The sequence below is a fragment of the Vitis riparia genome, chromosome 16 (assembly GCF_004353265.1).
Source record: "Vitis riparia cultivar Riparia Gloire de Montpellier isolate 1030 chromosome 16, EGFV_Vit.rip_1.0, whole genome shotgun sequence".
In the NCBI taxonomy this organism is placed as follows: domain Eukaryota; kingdom Viridiplantae; phylum Streptophyta; class Magnoliopsida; order Vitales; family Vitaceae; genus Vitis; species Vitis riparia.
The window spans coordinates 10710177-10730596 of NC_048446.1; the positions used below are offsets into that span (position 1 = coordinate 10710177).

General features: G+C 34.0%; 1 protein-coding gene across 1 annotated transcript; it reads right to left on the reverse strand.

Annotated features, from left to right (window-relative positions):
• Positions 1-216: 216 nt before the first annotated feature.
• LOC117933149 lies at positions 217-1339 on the reverse strand. The gene is made up of 2 exons (XM_034854545.1): positions 979-1339; positions 217-658 (listed from the first exon to the last, which is right to left on the reverse strand). Exons 1-2 carry the CDS (start codon positions 1328-1330, stop codon positions 624-626), a joined length of 387 nt encoding a protein of 128 aa, XP_034710436.1. The 5' UTR covers positions 1331-1339; the 3' UTR covers positions 217-623.
• Positions 1340-20420: the final 19081 nt, after the last annotated feature.

Here is a 20420-nt window from a genome sequence, read left to right on the forward strand (position 1 = left end):
CCTCTAACAAATGCCTATTTTTCCTTTCAGCGATTCCGTTTTGTTGTGGGGTATCAACACATGAACTTAAGTGAACTATCCCTTCTTGTGCTAGAAATTCTCCTAGAATGGAGTTGAAATAATCCCTAGCATTATCAGACTTTAGAATTTGTATTTTTGACTGGAATTGGGTCTGAATCATATTTTTAAAATTTTTGAAAATTTGACTCATTTCAGATTTTTCTTTCATGAGGAATACCCAAGTTAATCTAGTGTGATCATCTATGAATGAGACAAACCACCTAGTACCAGTTACATCTTTTATTCTTGACGGACCCCAGATATCGCTATGAATCATTGAGAATGGACTAGACTCTTTATAGGGTTGAATGGGAAAATGAGACCGGACTTGCTTTGATAATTGACAGATTTCGCACTCAAAGGATTTTGGATTTTTATGAAATAATGAAGGAAATAAATGCTTGAGATACATAACATTTGGATGACCTAAGCGATAGTGCCACAACATAATTGCACTATCGTTATTTTGACATGAAACCGAAAAAGAATTACTACCAACTGCCATTTGAGGTTGTTCTTGTGGATCATGGAGCTCCTTAAGGATGTAGAGTCCAGAGCATTCCTCAGCATTGCCAATCGTCTTCCCCGAATCCAAATCCTGAAATTCACAGTGAGTGGAGGAAAAATTAGTAATACACCTCTTTTCCTTAGTGAGTTTACTAATTGACAATAGATTACAGTCCAAGTTAGGAACAAGGAGAACAGAGTTGAGAGTAAGATCCCTTGATAGCACAACTGAACCTGTTCCGGCAACCTTTGATAGTGAACCATCTGCTATTCGGACTGTTAAATTATTTGGACATGAGCTATATGTATCAAAAATTGTCGCATCTCCCGTCATATGATCAGATGCTCCTGAGTCCACGATCCAAGGTTTTTTACGTTTCTTACCAACAGTAAAGGCACTCAAAAAATTACCTTTGTGAGCCAAGGTTCCGGAACCAATGAGCTGGTTGGAAGATGAGCCAGTTTGTGACTGTACTGACAAAAGAGGAGACAGTAGTTTCTGAAGCATCTCCATTTGCTCCTTATTAAAAGGGCTAGCTTCAGGTTGTGGCGATTGTTCATCGGTAGCCACATGATTGCCTCGTCCTTCTTTCTCAAGTGGTTGACGTGGCTTCCAATCTACTGGCTTTCCATGAATCTTCCAGCAAGTTTCTCTTGAGTGTCCCGGCTTTCTGCAATGATCACACCAAGGTCTACCTCCTTTAATTTTTTGACGGTTGTCAAAAGGAGCGAATTGAGTCTTAAGAGCCGAGCTTTCTGCCATATTCAGTTGTTGATGGAATCCCATCATGAGATTTTTCCGACTTTCTTCACGACGCACTTCAGAGAATGCCTCTCTGAGGCTAGGTAGAGGTTTTACTCCCATGATTCTTCCTCTGATTTCATCAAGATTTTTGTTCAAACCTAACAAAAATTTAAACACACGTTTCCCTTCGACAATCTTTTTATACAACAAACCATCTGTAACACAATTCCAGTTATGAACCTCAAACGTATCAAGTTGACGCCATAGACGAGTAAGAGTATTGAAATATTCAGTTACCGTAAGGTTTCCTTGACGCAAATCGTGGAGGATGCCTTCAATCTGGATGATTTCAGATGTGTTTTCCTTGTCTGAGAAAGTTTCTTTTGCAATGTCCCAGATTTCTTTGGCAGTATCAAATGACAGAAAATTTTCACCAATGTCAGGGGTCATAGAGTTGACTAGCCAGGACATGACCATATTATTTTCTGCTATCCACTTCTTGTAGGTTGATGCTGTGGTTTCTGGTGCCGCCGAAGCTCCGGTGATGTAGTCATCTTTCTCCTTTCCCCGTATAAACATTAATATGGATTGAGACCATTGCAAATAATTTTGCCCATTCAGTTTATGGGCTGTGATTGGCAGATGAGAGGTTTCCATTTGATGAGAGGATGAAGACGATGAGATGATGATATCAGAAGTAGAGGATGATGAGTTGGTAGCCATTCCAAAGGCTGGACCGTATTTAGGCATAACCTAGAAGAATAGAATTGAGTAAAAAAAAAAACTGACTAAAGATGAAGACGATGAGACAGGATTAAACCTGCTCTGATACCATGAAGAATTTGAAGACTAACTATGGAGGAACATAGACTCAATTCATTCTATGATACTCTTATTACAATGAAAGAAAGCATAAATAAATAGCCTACAGATATGAGACAATTCCGGACTGGTATACTATCACCGGACGGAATTTCCCTTACATGGAAAGAGAATAAACTCTTACATGGAAAGTGAATAAACTATTACATGGAAAGAGAATAAACTTTTACATGGAAAGTGAATAAACTATTACATGGAAAGAGAATAAACTCTTACATGGAAAGTGAATAAACTACCTTGCTAGAATTACTCCGAAATCAATTATAATAAAGGCAGTATATTTCACTAATTTAGGGAAGTAAACAGAGGATGCTAAATATGGGGAGGAACGCACAGGATGGAAGACGACGTGGGCTTGATTTCCAACATTTTGGCTAATGGAAAACGAGCGTGGTATGGGTATGGTGATAATATAGAGAGAAGTAGGATGTGGGGATTAGTATGGATGAGGAACAAGCATGATAGGCACAAAGGGTGCATGTGAGGGTGTTTTGATTTGATGGAGAGGCACGGGTGATGAAAGAAACACGGGTTTAGTGGGTATGAAGGTGGGCATGGTGGGCTTGATGATAGAGAGAGAAAATGTGATGGGGAAAGGAAATGAGGAAGCTGGGTCCTGAAGGGAGGTGATATGTATAGGCATTATGGAGGAGATGGCCATGAGCATTGTGGCAGTGAGGCTTGACCGCGCTGAGCCACCGTTATGGGAAGAGGTTGTGGAGTACATGCTGGATGTGGATTCCTGCATGTGGAGCATGAGAAGAAGCAAAGCTAACTTCTTCAGAATTGTGTCTCTGTTTTCTGGTATGATCTCTATGAGCAGGCGGCTTGGTGAAGTCTGTCAATGGAAGAACCCCGTCACTTCAGCTCTAGTTCACGTCGTGTTTTTCATATTGATCTGCTACCCAGAATTGATACTCCCAACCATCTTCCTTTACATGTTTCTAATCGGGATATGGAACTACCAGTTCAGGTCGAGGCATCCTCCACACATGGGTTAGGTTCAAGTTTGATAGAGCTATCCCACCCAAGTTGCACCCCTAAAATTGTGTAGTGATTATGCTTTTAATGTTAACATTTTAATGTAAGAACGTAAAGATAAACAAACCACATGCATAGATATGTAAAAATCTTTGATAGATTTAAAATACTTGAAGCATTTATCTTAGAACTTCACAGTTTGTACTCAAGTAAACTACAAGAATCCTTATACAGAATGAAGTTATCAGAATGCATGTGGTACAATAACCTCCTTAATGAATATCTTATCAAAAGGACACGTAAATAGTCCAATCTATTCATATATTTATTAAGTCAAAAAACAAATTAACAATTATTATAGTATATGTTAATGACTTAAATCTTATTGGAACTCTTGAAGAACTTACAAAAACAATGACTTAGTTGAAAAAGAAATTTGAGATGAAAATACTTGAAAGGAAAAAATTTGGCTTGACATGTTTGAGCATGTTTGAAGTATAATATTTGTCCATTAACATACATAGAGAAAGTCCCAAAGTGCTCTCATTTGGACAACTTTTCTATTCAACTCCCTAATGGTTTTCCACTTACTTGAGCTGAAGAAAAAAAATCATTTCGTCCTTGTGAAGATGACAAATATTTGCTTGGTCCCAAAATATATTATCACAATGTAATTGGTACCCTTATTTATCTTTTAACTTGTAAACACTAGATATTGTTTTTTTATGTTAATTTACTAATAAGATATAGCTTCATTCTAACTAAAAGATATTAGAATGATCTCAAACATGTATTATGTAATCTTGGCGAGATAAATAATATGAGTCCATTTTATTCAAGAAATTTAAAATCAAAAGTACTTAGATGTGCAAATGCAAATTATTTTTCGAATCCTCATAAAGTCAATCCCAAAGATGGTATATATTTATTTGTGGCGATACTACTATATCATGAAGATCTCTACAACAAGATTTTTAACTTGTAAGATTTTTTGTTTAGCCAAGTTTTGTCTCAATGGATTTGAAGTAGAAAGATTTTTAACAAGGAAATCCTAATAGTTAAAGATTATTTCAAAGAATTACAAAATATTGTCCTTTTTTTTTAATTAATTTTTTCTAACAAGATTTCCACGATATATATATATATATATATATATTAATGTATGGTACATCCAAATTGGAGTATCGTAAGTAGAAAAAATGAGGATGTCACCACATTCTCTCCTTTGCTCATCTTAAGGGCCAATATTAAATATAACACATTCATATTCCTTTTATAATCCTATAAAAGGCATTTTTAAGATTCTTCATCCATCTATTAAAATCATGGCGGAGAAAACGATTGTCTCCAGTTCTCTTTAATCTCCTCTCTATATTTTATTTAATTTCTTGTTATTATTCCTTTATAAACATAAAGTTTTATATTGTCGTAATTAAATATTAAATGGTATAGGTCCGGATTCTAAGCACAATATGAGGCAAAGAAGATGCAATCTTGCTTTCTGGATTTTCAGACCCCAATAATACTGGCAAAATGTGGGACCCAATTCATTTTATGAGTTTTCCAAGAGCCAAAGATGGCCATTTAATTATTAAATCCTCCACTTTGGTTGTAGTGACAGTGGGAGATGGACCCCATATTTACTTTACTAATTTCATAAGATCTCATCTAATTATTTTTAATTTGATTTAATGATAATGGGAGGTGCATGGCATATCATTTGCTTTTTGCTTTGATTTGATACATGTTAAACCACGGTAATAAATAAATAAATAAATAAATTTAGATATCTAGGATATGTTTGGTAACTGTTTTCCAAAATAGATTTTTAAAAAAATTTTTAAGAATAGTTTTGAAAACTGTCTTATGATGTTTTGTAAAACAAAGATTTGTTTGAAAATTTAAAATGTTTTAAACTTATTTTTAATATATTTTAAAATTAATTTTTATGTATAGTATTTTATTTTCAATCATTCTAAATGTCTGTGTAATTTGATTTAGTTGTAAACTTCATAAAATAATCTATTTAAGGACTTACAATGGTTCACTCCAATATAGGGTAGAAACCCTTCAAGGATTGACCCATAATCTTCCTTAGAAAATTTTTGGTATCTTCCAATATCCTAACTTGCTACTTTACCACATTGGAATATTCAACATGTTATCACCACAAACATAGCCTTATTCTAGTCTTTGAAATTTAAAAGAAAGTTGTCATGTTAAGTATATGATACTAGATAAAGTTTTATACTCATTTTATGTATTTTGAAAATTAATTTGGTATGAACTTGACATCAAAATTGGTGGAAATGCTATTATTTTTCTTAGGATATCCATACTCTCCTAATGCCAGTTAACATTAAAAATGCATTTAATGCATATCTATATTATGAAAATTGTATTCAATCTAAAATCAACTTTGAAAGAAAGTTAAAATCTGTTACTATTTTTTTTTTTTGAACAAATGGACACCATTTTTAAAAATAATTCATGAAAAGCATACATGGTTTTGAAGATTAATACTAAGGGTCTCCAAAAAGCCCGCGGCCCGTGGCCCGCTTTAGGCCCGGCCCGGCCCGGCCCTACGGGCTAAAGCCCGGCCCAAGCTCGCCGGGCCCAAGCCCGGCCCGAGCCCGTTTTTGGGCTGGCCGGGCCGCGGGCCTAAGTTTAGGCCAGGCCCGGCCCGCCCCTTTAAAAAAAAATTACAAAAATAAAAATTATTAAAAAAAATATTCATTTCAAAATTTTATTCATTGAATGTATAATTACATTTGAAAATGTGGGAAAAGTTTACATCACTACAAAATAAATACATCCCAACTAGGTTGGCACCTATTTATTTGTCAATCATCTGTATTTTTCAACCACAAAAAATAAAAATAAAAATATAATATACATTTAGTCATTATTTTCTGGCGGTGATGGCGAACTATCATGCATCCATGAAGATCTTGATAATTTTAAAGATTCCATATCGGCAAGCATCTCTGTTTCTCGAATGGAATCGTACATCCTTTTATCTGCTATTTCCCAATCTTTCACACATATCCCTGCTTCAATAACATCTGGCGCTAAGTTGCATCGTTTTTTACTAACTACTCTTCCACCTGCACTAAAAGCAGCTTCTGATGCAACTGTACTCACAGGAATTGTTAGTACATCACGAGCAATTATAGAAAGCACAGGATATTTGTGTTGATGTGATTTCCACCATATTAAAATATCAAAATCTTCTTGATCTTCAAATAAAATTGTATCAGTATTAAGATATTTATCTAAATCAGATGTATTATTTGGAGAACTATTTGTTGTCTTTTTTCGACTTTTCAACATTTCTAGAGCTCCTTTATAAAAAGATGAGGAGTTTGTTGATGTAGGTGGTAATTTAATAGTATTAATATCATTACCATATTTTTCTTTATAATAGTTATATAAATTATATAATAATGAATTTATTTCATTTTTAATTTCTTCAATTTTTATTTGGTCATTAAAATAAATAACTTTTAACCATTCATCCAAAGCTTCAAATTTCAATCTAGGGTCCACAATTAAAACAATATAAAAAATTAAAGGTATTTCTCCCCAATATTTTCTAAATTTTTCTATCATTGCAAATATTGTATCATTAAATATTTCAAAACTTAAATATTTTTGAAATACAAGAAAAATATTAGTTATTTGCGTAATAACTCGATTTGAAGTTGGATAATATACACCACAAAAAATATTTGTTGAAGTATCAAAAATTTCAAAAAGATCTCTTAAAAGATCCGCAATATGCCAATCATAATCATTTAATGCATAAATATCTGCTTCACAATCATTATTAATTAATTGTATTTCATATAATTCGACTACTTTTCTATATTTTGTAATATTTTGTAAAAGTTTATATGTGGAATTCCATCTAATGGCCATATCCAAATTTATATTTTTTCTTTTCATATTTAACATTTTGCAACAATGAAAAAATAATTCATGTTTTGCTTGAGAACTATTAATACTATATGCAATGCCTCTAATTTTTTCCAATGTACTATCAACATTTTTTAATCCATCCTTTACAATTAAATTTAAAATATGTGCACAACAACACACATGAAATATTTTAGCATGATATTCTTTTACTTGCCAATATAGTTTTAGTCTATGTATTGTTGCATCATTATTAGCAGCATTATCTAATGTTATTGTCAATATTTTATCACGAATGCCTAAATCTATAATTTCATCATTTATTAAAGATGCTATATTTTTACCACTATGTGGAGCATTTATTAATTTAAATGAAATTATTCTTTTATTTAATTTCCATTCATTATCAATGTAGTGAGCAGTTATACATAAAAAACCAGTGTGAGTTAAAGATGTCCAAATATCAGATGTTAAACAAATATTTCCTTCAAAATTTGCAAAAAAAAATTTTTAAATTTCTTTTTGTGTATAAATTTTTTTCATAATATCTCTTTTAACTGTATTTTCAGACCAACCTTTAAATTGAGGATTAATACCTCGTTGAATTGTTCCTACAAAATCATGAGTTTCCATCATATTGAAAGGTTGTTCTGCTCTTATTATATAATCAATCATTTCTTCACGACAGTTAGATTCATCATAAGAAAATGTTTTTAAATTTCCACTTTTCTAATATCTACATTATTTTTAATTTTACAATTTTCATGATGTCTTTTTAAATGACTTGTGCCTGCATTTGAACCACCAGTAAGAAATTTATTACAAATTTTACATTTTGCTTTTATTTCTTTTTTATTATTTTCTAAAATTATTTCTATTCTATCAAAAAAATTCCATATATTTGAAGTAAATTTTTTGTTTGATGATATTTCATCACATGGACTAGATGAAGAAGCACTTGTCATATTATAACTATTGATAAAATATTATGCCAAAAATAATAAAGTAATAAATATAAAAAAAATGTAACAAAAAAATAAAGTAGTAGGGGTGAAGTATGTTACTTAATTAGAGAATCGATGCAGAAATTCCTAGCAAATTTGAACTCTTGGAGCCACCAATGCTTGTTTTGCACCACCAACAATATTGTATAATTTGATGGAAAAATAAAAGAATTTGAAATATTGTAGAATATGAGAGAAATAGAGAGAGAAATAGAGAGAATTTGATGAAAAAATGAAAAGGAAGAAGATGTATTTATAGGAAGATTTAAAAAAAAAAAAAAAAATGACATGTGATCGTTGGAGCCTCCAACGGTCATATGGGAATAATGGGATGGAGCTAAAGGCTCCAACGGTCATGTGACCGTTGGAGCCTTTAATTATTTTTAAAAAAATAATATACTGTATTTTTATATAGATATAACTAAGTCCATTCATGAACATAAAAAGTTTGTAGCTTAGTTGGTTAAAGCCTCAAATTTTAACCATGAGGGGAGGGGTTCGAATCTCCCCCTCTCCCTTCCCTTGTTTCTTTTGGCTTTAATTAAAAAGCCCGCCGGCCCGGCTCGGCCCGCCCACCAGCCCGCCACCCGCGGGCTCATAGGCCAGGCCGCGGGCCTACCATTCTTGCATGGCCCGGCCTGGCCCGGCCCGAGCTGGGCCGCGGGCCTCTTATTTTAGGCCCGGCCCGGCCCGGCCCGCCCGTTGGAGACCCCTAATTAATACAAACTTCACAAATATTGTTAGTTATATGATAATAATTCTTTATGTAAAATTTATATGATAACTTTTCTTGATATATTTTGAAAGAAAATAATGGCAAAGTAAGAAAAAAAGTTATTGAAAGCTAAATAATTTTTCATTGGGTTCAAACATTTTATATATGCTTGATTTTGTTCACTGAATGATATAGACCCAATTTTATTAATTGGATTATTTGATTAAAAGGTTCATTAAATACCCAAATTTAAAAATCTAATCCTTTATCTTTTTTAGCCTTATTTTAACAAAAGTGCCCTCATTTTTTCTTTGTAAAAATAACCAATTCTTTTAAAACATGCATGTAAATACTTGAAATAGATAAGGACATTTATGTCAATAATGGATTACACTTCAAACAAAAACATGGAAGAAGTGAAATTTACAAATATGAAGATTAATTCATCTCTTTTAACTAATTAATTCTTTTATCTTTTCATTATTTTTTTTAAAATTTTTATTTGTTTATTGTTATTTTCATTTCATTTCTATTATTCCTTTTTTGTTTATTTTATTTCATTTTATAGAAAATCATAAGAAAATTTAAAAAGAAAAAAGAAAGTAGGTTGATTTAAGTAAGGATTAAAATATGGGAGATTATTGGATTTTATAAATTATTATGAAAGATAAAGAACATAATACTGCTTATGACAACCCCTTCCTACATTAGAGGAAGAAGTTCTTGCAAAGGCTGAGCTGCTAGGAGTATCTGTGACCTTCCATTGTGCATGTCTTACATCCCACTTCTCTAAATAATGCTTGCTGCATGTGCTATAAATTCAAGCAGGGCTGACCTATTATGTATGTGTAATATATATGTCGCTGCTGTCTGAGTGGCCTTTATTTTCATCCATTAACCAAATTTATCCAATCCATTTTGCCCAATTGGGCTGTGATTGAGTGACCATTGCCGTTCTGGAATATTTTTTAGCCTCTCGTCAAGCCTAACACTCACCAATGCAAGGTTGTAGCAGAAGTAGAAAACAACAAGATTTTTCTCATTTCGGGTTTAATATACAATGGGGTTTGTGGGTTTTGTTCTCACAGCAATTCCCATAAATAGATAAATTATCAGGGTGCTTTTGGCATGTGGGAATAAGAATGGAAATAGGATGGGAATGAAGGGGAATCAAAATTCTAGGATTTCCCATTCTTAAAAACAATCCAAACATGTTAATGAACATGAAATGAAATTGATGTCCCATTCCACCATTCTTTATTCCAGCATTACAAAGCAACGTTGGAGAATGAACCCAGAACATCTCTATGAAGCATTTCTTCAAACACCAAGATGGCAATATCCAACACAGCAATTCGTTTAGGAAATTCGTCAAAAATGAGCTATTTTCTGTCAACAAATAACATTTCAGATGGACCACTGAAGAAACTCACCTTTGGGCGCAGTGATTTGGTGATGGTCTCCGCAGCAGTACTGGTTGGAGTTGGAGCAGGCGACTCTGTTGTCAAACGACTTCATTTCGAGAAGGCTACTGCTTTTGAGGAGAGGCGTGAAGGCGAAGGGCCGCTCTCACAGAAACCTACTTGGAAGGAAGAGGAGAAGAGAATAATTATATATTAATTAATCATTAGTATACTAAAGTTAAAAATATTGTCAAAATAATTAATATATTGAGTTAGATAATATTTCTCTTTGAAAAAATTATCATAATTTAATTAAAATAGTTTTAACTTGAAAAGTTAAATAGTATTATCCCAATTTCTGGATGAACAAAGAGACGATTAATTTATTTATTTATTTCTAAAAAAAAAATGCAAACCTATAAAACAACCTAGAAAATTGATTTAGATAATATTTCTTTTAAAAAAAAGTTATCATAATTTGATTAAAAAATAACATTTCAAAACCATATAATTTTTCCTCTCTTGAAAAGTAATTACTTAGATCCACACATGTCTATAATTATTTAATAAATTTTTCATGTATTTATACATTTATTATTATATGAGGCTTGTCCTACTGGTTAATGTAAGGAAACTCGGATCTCTTCATTCTGTACACCCAAATCAAGTTAGGTGCATCAAATCTTCTTAGCTTTTTCTAAATTTTATGCACAAGGAAAATAAGTATATTTTCAACAAGACGAATTTAGATATCAGTGCTATAAAATATTACCTCGATCTGGATGTTCTCAAATTAAATCCACACCATGAAGTTGAAGCGTGAAGTATCCAAAGGTCTCATACACCATAGATCTTTCGCTTGATGGCTTTAACTTGATCTTGGCACTACAAAGGGTGGGTATTTGAAATTCAGGAGGCTATGACTCTCTTCTCTCTAAAGGTTGAAGACGACTCTTTTAAAAAGCATAACCCTAAGTGGGTATTTATAGGGGTCTCTAATTAAGCTTAAGTAATTTAAGTCCACCAAGGGCTTGAGTGACTTAATTTGGCTTAAAATGGATCATAATTGATTAATTAACTTGATAGGGTCATTTAATTAATCAATTAACCCAATCCAAAAATCTTATTCATTAACCCTTGTGCAACCTCACATAATTATCAAAACGCCCTTAAGTACAAAAATGAACATAAGAGTCAATCTAATCCTCATAAATCAAGCTATGGTATATGCGTTTGAGCGAGGACCATTAGGACTCATTAGAGTACTAGCTCCCCCATAATCTAATTTTGAAGTTAATTCAACATCTCACTATAGAGAATCAACTACACTTCAATACATGCAAACTCCTCATGAACTGGTGTTTGTAATCTAATAAGGTAGTAGTATCAAGATTACCTCTCTAATCCTTCAGTTATAGATCCAACTTATTATGTGATCAATTGATATACTCTAACTCTAAAAAACATATGTTAAATTTATACTAAAAAAATGTTATAGTTATAGTATTCTAGATTGCAAAGGATCACCCAAGGGGACACATTGTCTCAAACCCACGAAATTTCATGGTGCCTCTATTGAGAATACCTATTGTTATCAGCCTATATCAATAATAACCCAATCCATAAGGATATGTGACCATCTTATAGTCTCACCCATAAGTTAAAATCTCTTATTGACTTTGACAATATCTCAATATCCTCTTAAGGTTGAAAATTCATATGATATAGTAGTTTAGTGAATCATGATAATTAATAGTCTTATGTCATCATTCATTGTAGGTCTTATCTAATGTGTAACCATACACACTAATACACTCACCATGGGAAACCCATCCCAATGGCCAAGACAAGTCATCCTTCTGGTTAGGAGGTGACGTACTATAGTCTTTATCGGATTGCTTAAATCCATAAACTAGTTGTGGACAACTTATTTACTTACAAGGAACCCATGACCTATATCCTGTGTGCAACTCCTAATGCACCTAAATCATATACAATGTAAAGATAGGGGCGTATGCTCAAATAATCAATTGGCACATATGGAATAATAAATAGGAAACCAAAAAACATAGATAAATAAATGTATGAACGAATCTCAATATGTTACATCATATAATACTTTCTAAGGCTTAATCCCAATAATTAAGTCGTGTTCAAGGGGTCCATAATAGAGTTTGAAGAGCTCCCTAAACACCTCTAAAAGTTGAATATTTGTTTTCCTTAATAAATATTAAGAATTATTATTATTATTTTATGTTTTCTTTTTGAAAAATAAAGAATAAAAAAAATCATCCACTCCTCTAGTATGCATGTTCACATTAGGTCATTCCTCCTTGAAAAAACCTTTCCATCATTCATCCTTCTTCGTCCCATGTTCATAGTCGGTTCATTCACCCTTTTGACTCTATTCATCCCTTGTTAATAAATAGTTTATTCCTTTTTTTGACACAATTTATCCTCTCATTCATCCCCTATTGACACTATGTTAATCCTCTATTGACACTAAACTCATTCATCTATCCAATTGATGTTTTAAATTTTTACTTCATATCCCTTTTGATGTCAATTCATTCTCCTATTATATAAGGATCATTATTTTACATTCTTCTCTATTTTTTCCTTTTTGTTAATATTTTTCTCTTTTTGTCTAATTGAAATTTCTTATATGTTTCATTAACATTTAAGCTGGAAAAAAAAAATTATTTGAATCTAAATGATAGCATTATCAAAGTAATTATATCGATACATCTTAAGTAGGTATACTTTGTTATGATAGAGCTTGATATCAAGTTTTAACAATAATAATTTACTTATATTTTTTTAAGAATTTTTTTTAAAAAAATTCAAATTAAAATAAAAAATAAAAATGCAAGTTTACCTTCTAGGGAATTAATGTTGTGTACGAAAAAAAATTCAATAAAAAATTAGATAATTATTGATACTCTCTATTTTATAGAAAAGTGTCTATTCATTATTAGCTATACTATGTACTATATCTAAAAAGTATGAGACTCTACAAAACATTTCATTATTGAAAAAACCCTTATAATAAATCTTACTCTCATTTATATCAAACAATTATTAATATTAGGTAACGAATATGGTTTTATTATTAATTTATTTATTATAAAATATAATGAATATAAATTTATTATTTATTTATTTATTATCAAAGGTACATTATATTTGTTAAATATGAATTTATTATTAAATTAGTTTAGTATTAATTTATTTATCTCTTTTAAACAAGTATTAGTATACGTAAACAAATGAGAGTTGGAAAAAAACACTATTCATCATTATTTCAACAATAATGAACAGTGAGGAATAGTGAAGATTTAGAGACAATCACTATTCAAATACTATGCTACACTATTCTATTAGAGAAACACAAATCATATAGAATGATTATAGAAACTAATCATCTAAACAATAAATATGTCAGAATCTCATGCTAAATCTATAGGATAATAATATCAAAAGATATATATGAATCCATTAAGATTATGTACTTGGGTCATGTCTGACATGTTTGAAATGAGTATTATAATCTCAAATCACTCACTAATGGGATGTGAATAATAAACATTTTTTCTATCTTCTCTTGTTTACACTGAGGACCACAACCTTATTTATACCCCTTATTATTTTATTTTATTTATTGGTCCATCATTAATAAATAAAATAAAATTGGTCTCTATATATTGCAAAGCCCATACAATCCATATATATAGAGATGCTTTAAAGGCTCATCGTTAACTTAATTGATCACATTTACTTAGGCTAAAAAATAAGATAACTTAAGGAACAATGTGTTAGTATGTAGGCCCATAATTACCAAAATATCCAACAATCTTCCACTTGGGCCACATGTCATTAAACAATTGAACATGACAAAAATGAGCTCAATATTTGCTATCTTAATTGTAATCATCTCAAAACAATCTGGTCCATCAATTATACCAATATAGAACCAAGATGATCTTCGTTACATGTTTCATAACTAGACCCATCAATGATCACCACATTAATACAATCAACAACATAGATCAAGTATGGATGTGTAGCATGGAAATTTAATGTAATGTGATCCCGTATCATGCCTATTTCCAACTGGTTCAACTTTATAACTTAACAAAGTTCAACATACTTTCAAACTTTATGCAAAACTTCAATTGAAAGAATATAACTTTATTTTAGAGTTTTCAATAAGCAAAACAAGAAAAATACTTAAGTCTAATTAGAAAAACATGTTATTAACTAGTAAACATCAATTAACAAACTCCCACTGCACAAGCATATCACCAAGATGAACCACACCCATACGAGCCACATGCTCATGAAACACTTTAGGTGGTACACCTTTGGTAAGCGAATCCGCAATCATGAAGTTTGTACTAGTATGTTCAATAGACACTTGAAAACTCTGAACTCTCTCCTTAACAACTAGAAACTTAAAGTTAGTATGCTTTGATTTTGATGAGCTTTTATTCTTCTTAGAATATAATTTTGCAACTTTGTTATCATAGTTTATCCTTAATGGTCTCTCAATGCCATCAACAAAGCGCAATCCAGTGATAAAATTCCGCAGCCATATTACTTGGTTCGATGTCTCATAATAAGCTATAAATTTTGCTTCCATGGTGGAAGTAGCTATGAGTGATTGCTTAACACTCTTCCATGAGATAGCTCCTTTAGCCAACCTAAAAACATAGTTAGAAGTGGATCTTCTACTATCAATGTAGCCAACAAAGTCGGAGTTGAAATACCCTATAATCTTTAAATGATCAAATCTCTGATATGTGAGCATGAAATCTTTTGTTCTTTGCAAATACCACATGACTCGTTTTTTTGCCTTCCAATGGACCATTCCTGGGTTACTTAAATATATGCCAAGCATACCAACTACATACACAATATCTGGATGTGTACAAACTTGAGCATACATGAGACACCCTATTGTTGATGCATAAAGGATGTTTTCCGTCTTTTTTTCTTTTTTCGAGATTTCATTCTTTGGGCATTGAAGCAAATTGAATTTATTACCCTTAGCAATGGGGGTATCTCCTGGTGCACAATCCTTCATGCCAAATCTACTAAGCACTTTATCAATAAATGCCCTTAGTGATAAGCAAAGAATACCACGAGAATAATCTCAATAAATCTATATGCTCGACACAAAGGATGCATTAATAAGATCTTTCATTTCAAAATTATTTGAAAGAAATCTCTTAGTTTCATGCAATAGACCTATATCGTTGCTTGCTAGTAGAATATCATCGACATATAACACTAGAAGAATAAATTTACTCCCATTGATCTTTTGATAAATACATTGATCAACAGTGTTTTCCTTAAAACCAAAAGAAGTAATCACTTGATCAAATTTTGATACCATTGACAAGATGCTTGTTTCAAATCGTAAATGGATTTCTTTAATTTGCATACCTGATTTTTTGACTCTTTGGATTAAAAAAATCTTTGGTTGCACCATGTATATGGTTTCTTCAATGTCACCATTGAGAAACATAGTCTTCACATCCATACAATGTAACTTCAAATCATAATGAGCTATAAGTGCCATAATGATTCTAAAAGAGTCTTTCGTTGAAACTGGAGAGAAAGCCTCTTTATAATCAATCCTTTCCTTTTGAGTGAAAATTTTGGTGACTAGATGTGCCTTATATTTTTCAACATTGATTTTTGAATCTTGCTTGGTTTTATAAATCCATTTACAACCAATCGGTTTTGCTTATTCAGACAATTCGAAAAGATCCCAAACATCATTGTCTTTCATTGATTTCATCTCATTGTTCATGGCTTCTATCCATTTTTAGGAGTTTACACTTTGTTTGGCTAGACTGAAATATATTGGATCATCTTTTAGTCCCATATCAAACTCATGCTTTTGGAGATACACGATGTAATCATCTGGAATCGCCATTCTTCTCTCCCTAGTAGATCTCCTTAATGGCACTTCCAATTGAGGTTGTTATTGTTCCTTCTCATGAATAGGAGAGGGTTCTTCATTATGAGTAAGAGGTAACTCAAGAGTGTCTAGATTTTCTTGATATGCATCCTAAATAATGTCAAACATAGTTATCTAATCATTTTTAGTTGCAATTGTAGGAATAATAACATATTCCTCTTCAAAGACAAAGCTCCTAAGTCCAATAATCCTACCATATTCAACATACTCGATGAATTTAGCATTGCCTGTCTCAAAAAAGGATTTTTTCTTGATGGATCATAAAACTTAAAACCACTTGACCTTTCTAAGTATCTAACAAAGTAGCAGCTTACTGTTCTTGAGTCTAGTTTTCTTTCATTAAGCCTATATGGCCTTGCCTCATCTAGACAACCCCAAACATGAAGAGGCCTAATACTAGACTTCTTTCTAGTCTATAGTTCATATGGGGTTTTAGCTACTGCTTTGCTTGGAACTCGATTAAGGATATAAACTGCAATTTTTATGGCTTCTCCCCAAAGTGATTCTGACAAAGAAGAATGATTTATCATACTTCTTACCATATCCTTCAGGGTCCGATTTCGTCTCTAAGATACACCATTTTGATTTGGAGTCCTTGGCATGGTGTACTAAGGAACAACGTTACATTCCTGTAAGTATCTCGCAAAAGGTCCTAGACGTTGTTCACCCGATCCATCATATCTACCATATTACCCATAATGAGAATAATTATTTGATTTAACGACTTTAATTTTCTTTCCAAGTTGATTTTCAACTTCAACTTTATAAGATTTGAAAATGTCCAATGGTTAAGATTTCTCACGAATCAAATATAGGTACCCATAACGAGAATAATTATTTATGAAAGTAATAAAATCTATTGACCATTCTAAGAAGTCGTAGGGCATGACCACAAATATTAGTATGAATTAATTCCAAGACACCTAAACTCCTGTTGGCACCAATTTTTTTGACATTTATATGCTTTCTCTTAATGCCATTTCGCAACCAAGTACACCCGTTTCGCAGCTATGAAATGGCTGCGAAATCTCCATGCCTTGAAATCCTCCACTTCGCAGCCGAGACGCCATTTCGAAGGGTGTTTCGCAGCTACAAAACCACCCTTTAGCACACAAGTGCCACTTCGCAGCGCCATACGCTCGTTTTGCGGCTGCGAAATGGGCTGCGAAAATGATGCCAAAATTCCTTTAGCTGTGAAAACGCCCAGCAACTGCGAAATCCACGCCTCCTCGCTGCGAAAAGTCTCGTCTGCTGCGAAAAGGAACAGTGACCCTTGGTGTCCCTTTTAAACGGTATAAATTCCATTTTTCCTATTCTAAACTGTCATTTGAACTTCAAAAAGGTACCAAGAGGATCCAAGCCAGAGCACCCTCCCATCTGCCTCCTCCGCCTGAGCAAGCCGTGCGCATCTCCAGGCGTTTTCGCTGACATCGCCATGGCCAGAACACGAGGAGCTAAGTCTTCATCCCCATCGACTCGCTTGAGAATCCTGAGAGACGCGCCTGTCCAAGGTTCCACCTCCGAGCCGCCACTACCTCGCCTCGTCCCACCTCCGGTCCAGGAAGCACCTATCAGTCTTCCGCCCAGGCGTTATAATACAAGAAGATCACTTACCATCGCCGGTACGAGCTCTTCTTAAGGCCAAAAATCAGGTACCGGTCCCCCAAAGAAGAAAGCCAAGGTCTCTGAACCAATTGATCTAACAGAGTCATCTTCAGAGCCTGAATCAGAGCCTACGCCATCTCCACCGCCTGCCAAAAAGTCTCCACCACCTGCCAAGAAGCCTCAGCCATCTTAGACACCAGCAAGAGAATCTCAAATTCCCTCAGGCATGACTCCTGAGGTAGCTATCAGACGCCCCATGGTCACACAACCACCAATTGAAGGAAATCTGGATTGTAGAGCAAGACCATTCCACTCCGAGCTCTGTTTCGACATAGCTACTTTCAGAATTCAGCCTGAGTTCAAGGAGTCCTTTCATTTGCTACAGAGATATCATATGAAGCATTTGCTAACTCCCAGGGATTTTTTCTATCCCTGTGTGGCATTGGACTTCTATCAGTCCATGACCACAAACCAGGTCCGAGATCCTACAGTCATCCATTTTACCATAGACGGACGACATGGTATTTTGGGAGCTCGACATATAGCAGAGGCACTCCATATCCCCTATGAGCCAACACGTCCAGAGGATTTTCGAGCCTGGACTCACCCTTCACAGAGTGACATCGTTTATACTATGTCCAGAGGGGCATCCTCACGCCATTACATCCTAAGGAATGAGCTTCCCTCCAACATGTTCTTCATTGATGCACTCCTTCGCCATAACATTTTTCCACTTCAGCATTGGGTGCAAAGGAGAGGAGTGTTGCTGGAGGCATTGTATAGGATCTCTGAGGGATACTTCTTTGGCCCTCACCATCTCATTGATTCATGCCTAATTGGTGTCTCAGCTGATTCATGTCCAGCTGGTGCTCCTTGATTGAGGGATTAATCAACAAAATTTATAACCTATTACACCATATACTAGGGTAGCAAAGACAAAGCTACTATAGCATAGTGGCTCTAGGATCGTTCACTGGGATGGGTTTTCACTTCACAAATGATATTAATTCAAAGCTGAATTGGTGCCTTTTCATTTCAAGGTTAACTTTAAAGGAAAACATAAAGATGTTTGAATGAAAAAAGGAAAGGTTTTAAGCTAACCAAAAGTAGTAGTAACTGATTTTACTTAGAAAAGAAAAGGTTTCTTGGAGTTTAGATCACTGGGCTCGGATTCCTCATTCAAAAAGGAGAGTTCCGGTCACTTGTTTCATTTCCTCACATTAGAGAATTAACATAAAGTCAATTCTCTAATAGGTGCTGCACAAATGCATCCCTCAATTGGATTTCAGCTTTAATTCTCTCACTGATGCAACTTGCAATGGTTTGAGCCTCTCACCTAGCACTTACCATTCAAGGTGATCTTTAACCTTGGATTACCCGTCAAAAGCTCGCAAGAGGTAACTAATGGATGTCTCCTAAGAGTCCAAAAGCTTACCAAGTGTTGGCAATTCTAGAAAATCCTACCTTCAAGTCACCTCCCAAAGGCTCGCAAGGGGTAAACTAGTGAATCTCCATGGTTAGAGATCACTTGCCTTACCAAGTGTTGGCCCAGGTGACTCCAAGGTGTTTTAAGTTAACTAAAAACGTAGAAACCATTCATGGGACACACTTACTCTTCATTCCAAACTAAAACAACAAAACTTCCAATTTATGCATGAGGAAACTTACCCGGTTACCTTAGCTCCAAGAGACAAAGAGCCTAGCCTCTCATCCTCTGAGAAAACATCTCAGAGAATGTTTGGCTAGCAAGAAAAAGAAAATGAAAGAGAAAACAAGAATATATAGGAAAAACAGAGCAAGTGCTCTGTATTTTACTTCCTTCCCAAAACTGTACAAAGGATTCAACAACCAGCACTCTAACACACCTCAGAACAGGCTCCTCGGGCTTCATTTTAAACCAAAATTACAATGACAGCTATTCCATGATATTTTGCCAAATTCCTAACTTAAAAACTAAGGAATTCTATCACTGGTGGTTTACAAGGAGAATTTGGGCATTTAGACAACAAAAATCTAATAAAAAATATCTCCAAGTGTCGGTTACAAATATCGGGAAGCACTCAGGACCACTTCGCAAGTGAAGAGTGAGGTCTGCGAAATTTCGCAGGTGCACAAGAAGGGCTGCGAAATTTCTTCATAGCAACCAGCTGCTTCAACACCTTCACGAAATTGACTTCCATCTTGTGGAGTTTGGCTTCCATCGCGGCGTGAAGCTTCAGGGGAAATCCATAGCACTGTGTAAAAGTGTTGCGAAATATCTCGCAACAAAAGTGGCTGATTCCGCAGCACTTTTCTGAAGCCTTCCTTCAGCTTGGAGCAGTTGTCTTCCAAAGGCTGTAACTTCCTCATTTCAGCTCCAAATTGCATACGGTTTGAAGCATTGGATTGTTGACTTCCTAAGCTTTCAAATGACATATTGTATGCATGAATTGGACATCAGGAAGTGCTCCAAAAGTAGCTGCAGTGACTGTCATCAAGAATGCTCCATGGCTGAATCCTCTTTGCTTCCCCTTTGCATTCCGGATTTTGCTTATGGTAAAAGTGCTTCAAGGCTTTGGTTCTTCATGCCTCTGAGCTTCCCATTGCTTACCAAGGATTCCATAAAACTCTC

Coding starts and splice junctions, on each gene's coding strand:
- LOC117933149 (XM_034854545.1), bottom strand. CDS start 1,330: ATGGCAGAAAGCTCGGCTCTTAAGACTCAATTCGCTCCTTTTGACAAC. Junction 659..978: donor CGGAACCTTGGCTCACAAAG/GTAATTTTTTGA, acceptor TGTGAATTTCAG/GATTTGGATTCGGGGAAGAC.